The 17,047-nt window shown below is 45.2% G+C and overlaps 1 protein-coding gene across 3 annotated transcripts in view; it reads right to left on the bottom strand.

The window, feature by feature from the left end:
* Positions 1 to 17,047, bottom strand: part of LOC144756276 (transmembrane protein 268-like) — a 112,772-nt gene that overhangs the window by 30,282 nt on the left and 65,443 nt on the right. For all 3 annotated transcript variants that reach the window (XM_078645934.1, XM_078645936.1, XM_078645935.1), the window contains exon 4: positions 11,489 to 11,596. In XM_078645934.1, the coding sequence (XP_078502060.1) occupies positions 11,489 to 11,596 (108 nt within the window). The remainder of the gene's footprint in view (positions 1 to 11,488; positions 11,597 to 17,047) is intronic.

Raw genomic sequence — 17,047 nt, 5'->3', positions numbered from 1 at the left:
AAAACTTATAGAAAATGGACTTACACCTAGAGGTGGCACAGTCATATTCGTGATTGAGGCACACGAATATCGGCAGACAGAGGTATATTATTCATGGATACATTTTCCAGCAGCAAATGCTGTAACAAAGTACTTCCACTATTACAAAACAGAGGACCCTCCTAATGAGTACACTCCTTTCGAGGAGGTGGAAGTACCACTTAAATTTCAAGAGCATCTGCTCTTATTTAATGGCGCCCTAAAACATAATAATCACATCACCAGGCTCGGTCCACTAGGTAGACCAGGAGCAACGTGGCCGGTTCTAGCCGGATACACACCACATCCAGACATCGATGGGATGTCTGCAGCAAACCTTTTAACACAGCTAAAACAATTAATAAAACTACATAGACAATTAGTCCAATATGTGATGCGGACTTCAACAATTCAACCAGCAATTAAAATTCCACAGCTGACCCCTCATCAGGGGAACACAAATAAAATTACACCACAGAACATACAATCCTGCCTAGGTAAGGTACCAGCTAAACGGGAACAAATACCATTCTGGTTAGCACAAAAAATCACCCAAATAGAGGCGGTGTTTCCAGACACCACCCCGTTAGAAAAACACAGGATTCTGACTATCTGTCTTCCAATGGGAATCGCACCACACGTGGAGGACTGTGACACTTGGGGTACAGTGTTTGCTTCCATCTACACAAAAACGCACGGTGTTCCATCCATTTCGGTAATACCAGATGTGCTAAAACAAATTCAAGACGAATACGGTCCAGAACCCGCTTTAACTCTTGGTATGAAATTACTAAAAGACTTCAAGCAGGTCTCGGCTATATTATTAGCCAACATAAAGGGAGAAGCAGCAAATGTGGCGATCCGCCAGAGGTTAAAGGAGACAGATATAGCAGACCAACCAGCTGAAATTGCAAGAATTATAGAAAAATCCTATGAGGAACTAGGTAGAGATAGTTTAGGTGGAATACCAGTAAAATCACAACTGATTGAAAGTCCCGAAAAAATATTTTTTAATAATAATTCAACATCACAAAAAAAGAGCTGGGATGGAAACAAACAATCCAATCCTAAAGAAAAGAAATTCCAGTCCAGAGGAAGGTCTCCTAGGCGGAGAGAAAAATCTCCAAACCAAAGACACAGGTCACCCCAAAGTGACCCCTCTGGGAAAAGATATAACCTTAGAAATAGGGATAATATAAAGAAGCCTGATAGATATCAAGACATAGATACACGTCCCTCTCAATCTTTTCAGACTTCCTCGCAGAAATCGGAAAGAAGAGGACGATCAGAACAAAGAGAAGAGCACGCCAAGTCCAAAGACAAGGAACCTGCTCATCTAAAAAAGAAATTACAATTTCCAAAAAAGAAGGTAGCCAGTATCAAGGTAGTTAACAATGCCGAGAATACTGAGGACACAACTGAAAAACGGAGAATGGGCTCAGACAATGCTAGACAGCGCAGCAGAAGTGAGCATAGCTCGCAAAGTCCTTATGAATCTTCTGGAGACAGTGGACACGAATGAATATCTTCAAGTGGAAACTGCAGACACCAGAGTTAGCAAACCTCACAAAATATATGAAATAACTTTACGTATAGAAGGGGATAAGACTAGAAAAATAAGGGGACTATTTTGGGATAATCTCTCCAAGGGCTATGACATCCTTCTAGCTGAAAAAGACTGGCCACCAGAGTTTGTCAGGGAGTGCCCTCATGGCGAAGAAATAATTATGCCTGCCTTCTCAAATCATATCCCAATTCATAAAAAATACACACTTGCCAGAAAGTGGGCAGTAGCTCAAGCTCCTGCTTTATATAAAAATCATGTAGGATGGGATGAGGACTCTCCTCCTCACAAAATCCAGTTAAAATCACAACCTACTGCACAAAGACAGTACCCAATTAAGCAAGAAGCTAAAAAACAGGTAAAAGAAATCCTAGATCAACTAGAATACCAGGGGGTGATTGAAACTTGCACCTCACAAATGAACAACCCTTTGTTTCCGGTCTCCAAACCAGACAATTCATATCGTCTAGTTTTGGATTACCGACACCTTAACTCATGTTGCAAAACTTTTGCAGTGCAAAACTCGCATAGTGCTGCACTAATGAATAACATAGTGCGCAAAAAATACAAAACAACATTAGACATCTCTAATGGATTCTTTTATCAAAACATAGCACCAGAGAGCAGATATTTGTCTGCATTCTCAATAAATGGCACTCAAAAACAATTCTGTCGGTTAGCCCAGGGGTACAAGAATAGCCATGGGGTATTCTCAGCGAGAGTAACAGAATTACTACAAACATATGATGACGAAGCATTATCTTATGTCGACGACATATACTTAACAGATGATGACTTGGATACTCACTTGAAGAGAGTGAACACCATAATACTTGGGTTCGCAGCAGAGGGTTACAAATTCAACTTTAAGAAATCCAGAATTGCCCATCTAACAGTCCTGTTCTTAGGATACGAATTATCAAGTGAAGGCAAAAGCCTGGCTGACAATTTCCTAGAGAAATGTGCTGTACTCCAAGCACCTAGAACACTAAAAAACCTACAGTCAATTCTAGGCTTCCTAAATTTCGGAAGAACATACATTGCAAATTACGCAGAAAGGGTCAAACCCCTTTATGATCTAATAAAACCAGATTTTAAAAGAACCAATTGGACTCAAATACACACAGAAATTTTGAGATCCTTACAAACAGACATGTTAATTAAAACAAAATTAGAAACACGTGATAACAAACACGAAATTGATATATTCAGACTCATTCTTTGAACAAATGAATACTTTTGGTTTTGATTATTGGGACAAAAATGTTGAAGTAAAAAGTGTTTGGGGTACAAAAGAATGGCAAGTACAGGGTATAGAATCTTTGTTTAGAGCCTGCATGATCCCAGAACAAATTATATTTTTAAATGACACTGTTCAACAAACTACCTGTCTTGGCTTAGCCAAAATCAAAGACTTAAATAAACCGTCTATTCCAAAACCAACAATGAACAGCAATAGCTCCACAGATGAAGAGATAGACGTAAATTATGTATTAAACCAAAACAGAACACATCCTGATTGGAAACAGTGGTTGATCTGGCCCACAGATACTAATAACTGTCAAAACAGATTCCTGAACAAAACACAGGGGTTCCAAATGACCAGGCCAGACCCTAGATATTCCCAAAGACAACACCCAGGAATAATAACCACCTACAGTGTGGGAAAATTATGCCTTCAGTGGCTACAGACTTCCACACTGGCAGAAATTAAGCAACACCTAACTTTACTTACTGATGGTGCTGACTTGCGTGATTTCATTATGGGACCGCGCAAACAGCGTCAGAAACGTTTCATAGCAGCCTCTGTATATGCAGCATACAACGAGGCCTGGAAGGTGACTCAAATTGAGACAGCAGAAAGAATACGGGAAATTGACCGTATTAATTTGGAAAAATCACTTTCTGTAGTGGACAATGGGTTAATGACTCTGTCCTCCAGAATTTTTTCTCTGGACAGCATTGTGTCTTCAGCAATCGACATAATATCGCAAGACTTGCTGTTATTACAACACGGTCAGTCTCAATTGCGTTCTATTGTACAGCTTGGCTGGACGTTACAAAATCTGCGTTCAGGCTATGTGCCTTGGCGTTTAATCAACACAACGTCACTATTCAATATCTTTAACCTTACTGATAAACAAATCAGTATGGCACAAAAGGGTGCTGATTATACAATTCTGAGCATTGAGAGACTCGAGAGATTACCAGTGACAATGTCAGAATGACCTGTCAGTGAATGGATAATACATGGGATAATTAATATTCCAATATCAACCTTCAGGTTTCAATACTGCCAAAAATATATACAGGCTGGCATGTACGAAAAATTGGGAAAGGGGTACATTAAAACAACATGGCACTTGCCCTATTCACATGCATGTGTCAGTAATAAAGGACAGAAAGTGTTTCTTAGTGGCAATAATTGTGCAATGTCACTTCTGTGTAATGGAATTAGTTTGCATGGAGCCTGTGAAGGGAACTCAAATAACCTTTCATGTCACCAGCTAGGCGCACCTGCAACAGAGATAGAACCATTCTTTCAAAGACTCTATAATGGGAGTTACATTCTAATTGTAGATCGCAGATGCTGTAGTCTTATGCCCGGGACTCCTTATCTCGTAACTACGACTGCGAAGGTCAAGTGCTGTGGACGCTTATTGTTCCCCAGCTCCCTTCCAGACAGGGAGGCAAGGGCATGGCCCAACTTGAAAATTACTTCTATTCGAATAGATACTTTAAGCAGAATGAAAACAGTGCTTCTTCAGACGCCGACCAGACTCACGTCATCAAAAGAAACGTATGATCTCCTAGTCGCAAGGACGACTGCAGAGATTCACTCCTTATTATCAACTAATTCCCCCATACATTTCGTAGAAATCCTGAATGAAATCTTAAATATTTCTGATACCAGTGGAGTCTCAAAAGTATTTAAGACAGTATTTTCGATGGCATTAACACCATTCAAAGCCATACTGGGTATTTTTCCAGATTTCGTCCATTCGATTTTTGGCGGACTTCCCCTCATTTTAGGACTAATTGCAGGAATCCTATTCCTAGTCCTTATATTTCGTTATGGCAAACCATGTCACAGACAAAACACCTGCGACAAGGGAAGAAACAATCCTAGCCATTGGATACCGGGACCGGATATCAAAAATCCTGGGACTATCCCGGCTTAGAGACCTGAACATGACTTGGTTTCTTTCATTTCGACCAATGTGGCATCGATGTGTTTTACCTGTATTAAGGTGCTTGCTATGCGGAGAAGAATGCGTGTTAGACACCTGTCTGACTCTACAATCAGATGCGCCAATGGATGCAGAAACATTGTTGAGTCCAATAAAGGCTCATGCTTTGTGCTGCCCTCAACGGCTACCAATCCTGATGACGGCATTCGTGGAAGCTTCACCACTACGATTAAGGGGTAGTGAAGTTCAAGATGAAAGCAGCATTGATCAGGTACGACCTTCTGTCAGCAATACTAATCAAAACGTCAATGGAAACAATCATGCGTACGAATGCATGGTTACATCTTTTTCCGAGTTGGTGGAACTCTCCCAGGAAGCTGTTGACAGCTTTTTTGACAGTCTAAATGATATGATGTTCTCACCAGAGCAGAAATAGAGACTTTTGAGCAAGCTCGCACACGGCGTTCCCTGAATTTGGCCTTCAACTAGAATAGCAAAATACCATGAACAATTTTCCCTCCAGTTCACGGACAGCAATTTTTTTTCAGCAGCCCCAAAATATTTTTACGAATTTTTCGGGACACTTATTTTCTGCTTAAAGTAAGAACTATTCTTAGAGAACTAAACTTTCTATTTTTAGATGCTTTGTAGACATTAGCTGCCCGCTGGTATGTTCATAATTATTTTATTCTGTGATGGAATGGTCTTGAATCTTTTTTCTGTATTAAGAGCCATTTCATGTGTAAATTCTCGTATACAAATTAGTGATAATGTATAGATATGCGTGATTACTTTAGCGTTATTCTACAGCTTGAGTGCATATATTACATGTGACTGTTTTTTCCGTATATTTGATAATTTCAAAATGCATTTATGTGTTTTGGGGTGGTAAGGTATACACGATACTCTACAGTATGTTTTACTATGCATAGATTCGTAAATATGTCCATAGTTAGCATGGAGTGGGTGTGATGTATTCCTATAGGTTCTGTATCGATCCCCCTATTCCTGACCCTATTCTGGTTAACAAGTTAACTAGCAGCCATCCCATGAGGCAGAAAAACCCCCATGATGCAGGAACCGTTATCTGATAAAGCCACACTACGGCACAGGAACGTGTTATCTGATTAGGTCATAACGCTTGCCATCTAATTAGACAAGCGATATTCCTCCAGCCCCTGATAAGGCATACGGAGTTCTCAAAACAAATCAAACCTATGACAGACCTGGGAAAAACCCTGCGGCCATTGTTTTGATTTCACCAAGAACTTCAGCAAAAGAATGTGCTAACGACCAGGTCGTATGACATCCTTATTGACGTATCTATGTCCATCCTTACGTCAATCTCGGCACCTTAAAGGTATAAATATTACCGATATTGCCCTATGCAAGCACACGCGGTGGTGACGAGATCGGAGCAGCCAGACTTGCCGAAGCCCAGAGCAGAGCAGACCCCGCTGGCGCAGCCCCGCCTTCCTGACGCGCTGAGAACGAGACGCTGCTTTCTCCTGCCGAGAAATCCAGCTCCGGCGCTTCCGGGTAGCCCTCGCAGGCAGCCTGGAATATCGAAACCAGAGACGAGAGATACCATCCCTCATTCATCCTAGATTCCAGGTACAGAACTGAATAACCCCTTGCAGAGAATTCAGTCAGTCACTTGGCAAAACAAACTTAACTTAAACTGTAACTTTCTATTCCCGCCCACGTATTAGGCTTAGGTCAGGTACACGGGGTAGGCGTAGTTAGAAACACCAGTTGAGTACGATTAGTCAAATGTAAATGTGTATGTATTTATTTTATTCATTTTAAACCTTCATATGGCTTAGAAACCATATCAATGTTTTTACAGTATTATTTTATACTTCTGCTTTTATTGTATGCACTTTACTTAACCATAAGTATTGCAATAATATCGATCCATTTCTCTTGTATGAGAAAAGAGACTGATCAATAAATAACATCTTTTATTGAACACGCCCGTCTCTTCCTTTTCTCTACAATCTGGTGAGACTAAGAATGCACGTACTGACTGAGTAAAATAAGTCGTCTTTTGTTTTCACACGACTCTAGAGATACACTCTTGATTAGGGGAGAGCAAAGTTGTCATGTTCTATGGTTGTCAGAAACTAAATCCCTTCTTGTCTATCCAGGGAGGTTCAACTCCTCCTTGCCTATTCGAGAAAGTTTCTAGTGAACTCTGAGCTAGCTGGCAAAACCCAAAACTTTAAGTCTAATATCGACAGTAGTAGACCTAGTTAACGTCTGGTCTAGGCCTATACTATTGAAGGTATTATTCCAATGCGCAGAGCCTATTGGGATAATAGGAACTACACTACAGTACTTACTGGTATTAGTGTGTCTATGGTTTCGAGAATGGTAGTCTGTATTTTAGAGTGGGTTTATGAAAGGTTATATTAGGGTGTGAGGAGGTGCATCAGTTCATAAGTGGATGATGTAATCGGTGATGTCATTTCAGATGTCATCAGTGATGTCACTGACAATGTCATGAGTGATGTAATATGTGAAGTCATCAGCAGTGCATTGCGGGGCGCGAGTTCTAGTTAGCTTAACTAACTATAACAGCCGAATTTCTCTGGTTTTGAACGAGTGAAATGTCCAACTAACTATAAAGTCCGTGAAACTTGTGTTTTTTCCAGTGAATATCAAAGGTTTTTTAAAGGCTCATTTCTAACTCTAACGCCCTTGAAACCTGTGCTTCTTTCTGTGAATTTCCAAAGTTTTTTAAATGCTAATTTCTAACTATAGCGTCCCTGAAACCTATGTTTTTTTCAGTGAATTTCTAAGGATTTTTAAATGCTAATTGCGAACTATAACGTCCCTGAAACGTATGTTTTTTTCAGTGAATTTCTAAGGTTTTTTAAATGCTAATTTCTAACTATATATAGTAGTCGTGTTTGCAGAGTGGTGCAGAAGGGGGCCTGGACCTCCGACCAGCGCTCAGGAATTCCGCTGCGTAGGACTTACAGGAGGTACCAGGAGGGCTACTTGGCAGCCAAAGTCCCTCAGGAGTAAAGTGAACTTCATCCCCCAACCAGTACGGTGCCAGGAGGCGCGTTTGCAGAGTAGTGGAGAAAGGTGAGCGTGGCCTCCGAAGTCCTTGTAGCAATCCCACTGTGTGGGACTTACTGAATGTAACAGGAGGGGTAGTTGGCCCCCAAGGTCAACCTTGGGGGCCAATTACACCCCCTACTAACTCCAGTAAGTCCCACACAGCATGATTTCTATGTTCTCATAGCAGGCCATACCCCCTTTCCCCACCACTCTGCAAACACACTTCCTGGCATGCTCTTGGATAGGGATTAAAGTCCATAGTCGCTACTGAGTCCTTAGGGGCCAACTAGCCTACCGAATACCTCCAGTATGTCCCAGATAGTAGGACGCCCCCTTTCTCCACCACTCTGCAAACACACCTTCTGGCGCGTTCTGGGTTGGGGGGTTAAGTCCCCATGAATCCTGAGGGCCCCTTGAGGCCAACTAGCCCACCAAGTACCTCCAGTAAGCCCCACACAGCTGGATTGCTGAGAGTGATCTGAGGCCACACACTCTTTTTACACCACTCTGCAAATGCGCCTCCTGGCGCTCTGCTGCCCAGGGTATGAAGTCCACTTTAGTCCTGAGGTCTTTAGAACACAAGAGGACCTCTTCGCCCCACCAGCAATGCACCTAGAGGCGTGTTTGCAGAGTGGTGTAAAAAGGGACATGGACCTGATACATTTAAAAAAAATAAAAATTGAAAAATGGGAAGAGGGCCGAGCGGCTCCCCTCCTGAGGCTGATTTGGGCCCAGGATCCCATCCCCCAGGGCATGGCATTTCAAAAAAATGTATTATGGCCACTTTTTTCCACTGGGAACTGATCCCCCGGGGCCTGGCCTCCTTTTGTTTTTGTTTTTTATGTTTGAATTACGGGAGGAGGGGCCACATGGCCCACCTTCCCTGGGCCACGGCTTGCCCCGGGGACCCAATCCCCCTGGGCCGGCCTTCCATTTTAAAAAAAAGTAAAAAAGTAAAAGGGAGGTGTCCGAGTGGCTTTGCTTTGTGGAAGCGAGAGCAGGTTTCCTGCTTTCACTTCCACTAAGCAAAGAAGTGTTTGCAATGACAGGGCGGGAGCCGTGCTCCGCAATGGACCCCCGCATTTAAATAATCAGTGCCCCAGGGAGGTGGTGGGAGCCCTGGGCAGTGTGGGGGGGCTCAAGCCCCCACACTATAATTTTAAAACAAGTTCTGGGGAGGTGGGGGTCCCGTGGCTGCGGGGGGGCTGCGTGCCCCCCACATTTAATAATTATTGCCCCGGGGAGGTGGCTCATTTAAACGAAGAGTGGGAACCTGCTCTTCCTTTTCTTCGATGATTTTCTTTTTTTTAATGCATTTTTTGGGCTCATGGCTCCCTCAGGTGACCCCCTGACCAGGCCTAGGGGATCAGGGTGTTTATATCCTGCCCGCTTTTCTTTTTTTTCACCTTTTTTCTTGTGATTCGGTTCACAAGATGGCTGACAACACTTCCTGGTTTGAAGTGTTGGCAGCCAATCAGAATCAAGCTCGTGCTCGGGAGGGTTCGCGGATCCACCGCAGTCACCAGATATCGATATTTTTTATTTCATGAATTTCTCAGGAACTACTGAACAGATTTACAACATTTAAAACAAAGAGTGCACTCTGGATCAAGAGCTACCAAATTTGGTGTATTTTCGTTCAGCAGTTTGGGCTGTAGCAGCAAAGAAATTTTCCTATGGAAATTAAAATGGATAAAACGCGTTTTGGGACCCCCTTTTTTCTTGGCCCCCGTTTGACGAATCACCCTGAAACGTAAAAAGACACGAGCTTACCGGACCACCCTATTAGTTTTGAAAATGTTGCGAAGATTCGTCAAATGCAGCCAAAGATATTAGCAAATCAAAAAACGCTATTCATATTGAAACTAGGTCCCAACTATAACTACCTACTGCCGACCGCCTGTAGGTAATATATATCAATCAGATAAAGTACCGCCTTGTCATATTCAAGTCACTGAGGAAATCATGACGAACCAGGCCAAAGACCGGTTTTCTTTATATGGTCATAGAACTCTGGGGTGACTTGCAATATCCTTGTAATGTAGGGCAAGTTGTACTTTATTCCTTATAGTACATGGTGACACAGTACTCCTTGGTCCAGATTTATTATTCTTTGGCACAAGGCCAAGGGAAACCTAAGTTGCTGCTCTGCCTTGAAGAGGAGAGAGAAAAAAATGTGTGATAGCTAATATATGGTGCATTTTTTCACTGTCCCAGCACTGGTGCACAATGGCAGCCATCCACGAAAGCACACACCCCTGTGCCATAGTGCAAGGGTGTGTGCATTTTCTGAGGCATAGGTTTTGTACTGGAAGGTGTCCTTTCCAGTACTAAAACATTTTTAAGGTTATTTACACTTTGTATGCCTTCTGTACCATCAAGCACACATGCTACAAGGTAAAAAAGCGGAGAAATGAATACCTTTCTCTCTTTTACGCCTGCCTCGAGGAGGCACAACTCCCTACTGCCATTGTTTGTAGATAGGAATTTGCGTCAAACCCCCAGGGTGGTTTCATGAAAAGGTCCATACACCACCCATGGATGCCCCGTAGATGCAAAGTAAAGCAAACAAGAACATCGTGTAACTTCATGTTCCAAGGTGAGTAGTGCAAAAAGTAACTGCCTCACTTAGGACTCACTTCACACATCCACATGCACCAAACTGCAGTTCTCAAAAGATCTCCGAAAAAGTGACCCTTCGGGGGACCCGTAGGGCATTACAGTGCCGGCCCGATGATGAAGCATGACATCCTTTGGGGTGTGTGAGGGAAACAAGAGACAAGACTTGCTCTTCCCCACTGAGTCCTAGACCTAGGACACTTCTTTCTCCTCCCTGTTTTTCTCACTTTATATGCAGTGAGGCAGTGACTTTTTGCACTACTCACCTTGGAACAGTGTCCCCCCTTTGTTGAATTCATTGTTAGTATGGAGCACGGGCACTGGACCATTAACTAGCTCCTGAACTCCCCCTCTTTTTTGACACTTTTAGATACTACCCAATGGGTCACCTAAACTCACTAACAGTGATGCCCGAAATAGAACAAAAGGCACAGTCACCCTCACCTGACACCTCACAGTGATCCCCAAAATAATGCAGCAAGGCCAGTCACCCCCAACTGGATCCTCACCAACAGTGATCCCCAAAATAATACAACAGGCACCGCCAAATGGAACCTCACAAACAGTAACCAGGCCTCGCCCAGACCATCCGGGACAGGAAAACTCTCTCCCCATGCACCCTCAGGTAGAGTAACCCCTCTCCCTGGACCCTCAGGCACAGTAATACCTCACTCGCCAACACCCTGAGGCACTGTAACCTCCCTACCAGTGCACCCTCAGGCACTGTAACCCCTCCCCCTGGACCCTCAGGAACAGTAACCCTTCACCTTGTCCCCGCCTTCCCACCCAGACCACCAGGAACACTAAAACCACTCCCCCTGAACCCACAAGCACCATAACTACCCATCCCAGCCTGGACCATTCATTATCCCCACTCCTGGAACCTCAGGTACAGCAACCCCCTCCCTCTGCACCCCCTGACACAGTAACCACACCCTCTCCAGGCCCTCACATAAAGCACCCCTCCCCGCGGATACCTGGGAACATGAACTACCCCATCGCTCGGACCCTCAGACGTACTCACAGGGGCCAGGAGCGTGAGGAAGAGTGTGGAGTTGAAGAAGAGGAACCTCCTGACATCTGGGGCGTCCAAGGCTCGGCGCAAGGGCAACTCCAAGTCCTCGGGCGGCACCTGTGACGTGTGCAGGTGGAGGGAAAAGAAAATAGAGTGAGAGAGGGATGAAGGGCGGAGGGTGAGGGTGAGGGGATGCACAGAAAGGCACAGAGTGAGGAAGGAGGGGGGAGGCAGGGCACAGCCCCTGGAGAAGGAAGGATGAGGAAAGGAGCCCGCGGAATGAGAGTGCAGCAAAGAAAGGCGAAGAGAGAAAGGGACAGAACATGAAGGCAGCCATGGAGAGGTGGAGAAAAGGAGAGATAAAGAAGTGGAAGGAAGATGAGAAGGAAGGATGGATGGATGGATGGAGAAAAGAGGCCAGGGAATGACAAGCAGCAAAGAAAGGAGAAGAGAGGGGACGAATGAGCAGAAGAAAGAATGAGGAATGAAAGCTAGGGAATGAGATAGGAAGAGAGAAGGAGGAAGGGGGCGAGCAAGGGGGAGAAAGCAGTAGCAGCAGGAACATAGTGATAAAATGGAACAAGCATTGGCATAGCCAATAGGTCTCACATTTGGGACCTTATAAGTGTTTAGTCATGCAACAGTTGGTGATGTTGCACCAAGGATATTCTGCTGCATAACTAAATACTTATCGGGTCCAAAAAGCGAGACATATTGGCTAAGCCAATGCTTGTTTGTTTTTTTGTTGCTGTTTCGTTTAAGTTGCCAGATCTACAATAGCTGGACATGGTTTTTGTTAACAGTTCTTTGCATCAAATGAACTTGTTTTCATTGCTCTGAATGTTGTTTCCATTCTGGTTGTAGGAAGCAGCCATTCCCGGGGGTGTGGGGGCTGCCTAGCTGTGCGCATGTTCCGAGCTTTGCAAATGAGAAAAAGCCTGGAACAGGCGCAATTTACAAGTGTGGAGTGAGTGAGCCCCAGGCAGCAAGACTCACTCACACAGGAGTTCATGCACTGCACCTGCATACTCAGCATGGTTTAAGGAAACTCGACCCACTCCCTCCCAGGCATCGAACAAATATTTACCAAGAAACTCTGAGAAGAGCCCGCTTGCTGCACTGACGGCTGGTGGTGTGTGTGCCTGGTGAAAGCCTGCACTGAAGGCTGGTGGTGTGTGTGCCTGGTGAAAGCCTGCACTGACGGCTGGTGGTGTGTGTGCCCGGTGAAAGCGTGCACTGACGGCTTGTGGTGTGTGTGCCTGGTGGAAGCTTGCACTGATGGCTGGTGGTGTGTGTGTGCCTGGTGGAAGCGTGCACTGACGGTTGGTGGTCTGTGTGCCTGGTGGAAGCGTGCACTGACAGCTGGTGGTGTGTGTGCCCGGTGAAGGCGTGCACTGATGGCTGGTGGTGTGTGTGCCTGGTGGAAGCGTGCACTGACGGCTGGTGGTGTGTGTGTGCCTGGTGGAAGCGTGCACTGACGTCTGGTGGTGTGTGTGCTTGGTGGAAGTGTGCACTGACGGCTGGTGGTGTGTGTGCCTGGTGGAAGCTTGCACTGACAGCTGGTGGTGTGTGTGCCTGGTGGAAGCGTGCACTGACGGCTGGTGGTGTGTGTGCCCGGTGAAAGCGTGCACCAATGGCTGGTGGTGTGTATGTGCCTGGTGAAAGAGTGCACTGATGGCTGGTGGTGTGTGCCTCGTGGAAGCATTCACCGATGGCTGGTAGTGTGTGACGGCTGGTAGTGTGGGGGCCTTATGAAAGTGTGCATTGATGGCTGGTGGTGTGTGTGCCTGGTGGAAGTGTGCACTGATGGCTGGTGGTGTATCTGCCTGGCAAAAGCGTGCACTGACGGCTGGAGGTGTGTGTGCCCAGTGAAAGCGTGCACTGATGGCTGGTGGTGTGTGTGCCTGGTTGAAGCGTGCACTGATGGATGGTGGTGTGTGTGACTGGTGGAAGCGTGCTCTGACGGCTGGTGGTGTGTGTGCCTGGTGGAAGAATGCACTAACGGCTGGTGGTGTGTGCCTGGTGGAAGCGTGCACTGAAGGCTGGTGGTGTGTGTGCCTGGTGGAAGCGTGCACTGTCGGCTGGTGGTTTGTGTGTGCCTGGTGGAAGCGTGCCCTGATGGCTGGTGGTGTGTGTGCCCGGTGGAAGCGTGCACTGCTGGCTGATGGTGTGTGTGCCTGGTGGAAGTGTGTAATGACGGCTGGTGGTATGTGTGCCTGGTGGAAGCGTGCACTGACGGTTGGTGGTGTGTGTGCCCGGTGAAAGTGTGCACTGGCGGCTGGTGGTGCATGTGCCCGGTGAAAGCGTGCACCGACGGCTGGTGGTGTGTGCCTGGTGGAAGCGTGCACCGACGGCTGGTAGTGTGTGACGGCTGGTAGTGTGTGTGCCTGGTGAAAGTGTACACTGACGGCTGTGTGTGACTGGTGGAAGCGTGCACTGACAGCTGGTGGTGTGTGTGCCTGGTGGAAGTGTGCACTGACGCTGGTGGTGTGAGTGCCTGGTGAAAGCGTGCACTGACGACTGATGGTGTGTGTGCCTGGTGGAAGCAGGAGCATTCACAGTGATAGAAGACACAAATTAAACTGACGAAGAGGAGGGGGAGAAGGGAGGGGGAGTGTTAGCAGAGGAGCACGATTTACAGCTAGAACACACAAATGAAGCTGACCAGGAGGGAGGGGGAAAAGGGAGGGGGGTAGTGCAAGCAGAGGAGTCTGGTTACAGCAATAAAAACACAGATGGCAGCTGTGCATGTGCGCGAGCTCGTGAACGCAAGCTATAGGCCAGCAAAAGCCTCTGGTGGCATTTTTAAAAGCCACTTACTAAATTTCTCGAAGAGACCTAAAAAGAGACATGCACGGAGGAAGAAAAAAGACAACAGCAAGAAAGAAAAACAAAGAAGGAACGTGAGTGAACACAATGTAATCGAACATTCAGCAATGAAAAGGGGGATAACGAGGGGAAACAGAAGACTGAAAAAAACTAAAAGCAGAGCCAGAGAGGTATGAAAAGAAACAGAAAGCACAACTGGAGACAGAAAAGTATCCTTAGAAACAATTACAAAGCCGGATGGCGATAAAATGAATCTAACGTGTGGTAAGAATGGGGGAATCAGACAGCAGTACAAAGTTTGTGCGGGAAATGCACAGCAGTATGATCTGAGAGATAAAAACAATGAATGACTGTTGAAGCTTGTGACCCACCACATAAAATCTATCTCTGTTTTGGTGCTTAAAGTAACACCATAATCCCCCGCCCCTCACCTGAGCCCCATGAGGTGTTCCATGGCTTCTCTGCTCTACCTGTCAGCCTGGAGTGAGGCATCACCCTAGAAGAGTCTGGGGCCTGATACTCTCACAGTTTGTGCAGCTGTTTCCTAAGGGTAGTCAGGGTTCTGTCGAGCAGGTGACAGCAATGACCTTGGGATAATTCAGGGCCAGATGTAGGTGGCCAAATACTGATCGCTAATGCTGAAATTCGCAGAATTTCAGCATTTGCGATCGGTATTTGGCTGAGAGCAATGTAGGTGAGTTTACACCTACTAGCAAAATAAGGAATCGCAAAATTGCGATTCCTTATTTTGCTCTCGCATTTAAGGAATCGCAAATTGCAATTCCTTAAATGCAATGTAAGTAGCACAAAATAAAGTGCAATTCAGCCTTAAGGAATCGCTAATTACAACCAATTTCAAGTTGGTGGTAATTAGCGGTTTCCTTTAAAAAAGAGCTTTTTTGCTTTTTTTAAAGTGCCATGTGGCACACAGTTATGCCTTTAGGGCATGTATGTGCGCCACATGTGCACATATGCACATTTCAGGGGTGCAACAGGGAGTCCTTTTGACACCCTGGCACCCTTGAAATAGCTCCCGCTATTTGCAATTCTTTAATACCGAATCGCAAATAGTGAATATCTTCCCATTCATTCCTATGGGCCTCCTAGCCCATAGGAATGAATGGGTAGGTGTTCCTTATTAACGACTTGCAATTTTGATTCGTGATTAAGGAATATTAAGGAATTGCTAATATTTTAGCGATTCCTACCTACATTCAATTATGCGAGTCCTTAATAACGAATCGGTAAAATTCGCTATTAAGGACTCGCAAATGTGATTTTACCTACATCTGGCCCTTAGTGCTTAATTTGAACCGGTGCTTGGCACTGGCACTTAATTGTTAGCACCAGCGCTTGTGATAGTCTGCAGTAGGTGGCGCTGTCTGGCTAATTTAGAGAAGACCTAAAAAAAAAAAAACAATTATAAATTCAATATACATCACAAATCACTATTACCTGCCACCCAAGCTATTCTTATAGCTTTCGGGGCCTAGAGTAGGCAGCATTGTCACACTTGTAGGAGTGTGATGGTTAGGAGTTCTGTTCTTTCTAACATTGGCAGCACTCGCAGGGGCAATGTGTGGTACAATCTTCAGGGGCCATCTGAGGAGTACCCTGGCACTTATGTTTTTATAAATTATGAACTAGCTGCTTGACTTTTGTGGGTGAGATTCAATTCTCTTTCTCTTCTGTGCCATCCTGTCTGTGATGGAACACACAGCACAGAGAAAGAGCCCACCTGTGCCACTGTAGCCCTCAGGTTGAGCGGAAGCTGCGCTGGAGGAAGACAGTTTTGCCTAGAAGTATCCGATTTGCTGTTTTCTTGCACAATTCCCAGTGCTTTAAATGGGCCAGTACTGTTTATTGTGAGTACCTGCACTTCTCAAGAGTGACATAATACTTTTAATTGGAGAGTACCGGCACTTCTTAGAAACAAGCAGAAACTCTGGTACAGGAGGCCTGCACTGCTATTTTTCTATTTCAAGCGCCTTCAATTCCCCACTCCAGGGGGGAGGTTACTACCTGATAGTAGTGCCTGGAAAAGGTCACTGGAGTCCCAAATCCATATTCACCGCAGAGTGGCTGACATTGGGAGGCACACTCAAATATACTGGAAGATAATGCGTACCAATACCAGAAGAGATGTGCTGAGTGCTGTAGAAGACATGTTGTGTTAAGTTAAATCAAAAATATTTCTACAGGACACAGGGCTTCTTGCCACCTAAACTGCATATATACACTCCTTATAAGAAACGTTTTAGGGGCACCTACATTACTAAAATGAGTATCAAAGTGTTGCATGAACACTGACAGACACCAGAGAAATCGTCACAGGATGTTGAAATGAACAAAACATATCCCTATAAACTTAACTTCAAACTTTCCTTGATAAAGTACTTGCTTACAGGGCAAAACACGTGTCAGCCGTGTCAGATCCGCTAGCGCAACCATTGTGAATCTTCTACACAAATATAATAAAACAAACACAACTGGAGGTGACTTTGGAAATCATTCATTGAAACTCTACTAGAATAGTCTTGATCTCCTGCGATGTGATGCCATTTCAAACACTTTCACATGATGAGTGACACACAGTGTCTTGAATCTGACCCAAAGGTCATAAACAGCGACTTGAACTTGACCGGTAGGTCATACACCGCGGCTTGAACTTGACCCAAAGGTCATGCACAGTGACTTGAGCGTGACTCGAAGGTCATGTACCGTGGCGTGAACTTGACA

The sequence above is a fragment of the Lissotriton helveticus genome, chromosome 5_1, assembly GCF_964261635.1.
Source record: "Lissotriton helveticus chromosome 5_1, aLisHel1.1, whole genome shotgun sequence".
NCBI classification, from domain to species: domain Eukaryota; kingdom Metazoa; phylum Chordata; class Amphibia; order Caudata; family Salamandridae; genus Lissotriton; species Lissotriton helveticus.
The sequence above is the reverse complement of the archived record's forward strand: the minus strand, read 5'-3'. Positions and strand labels throughout refer to the sequence as shown.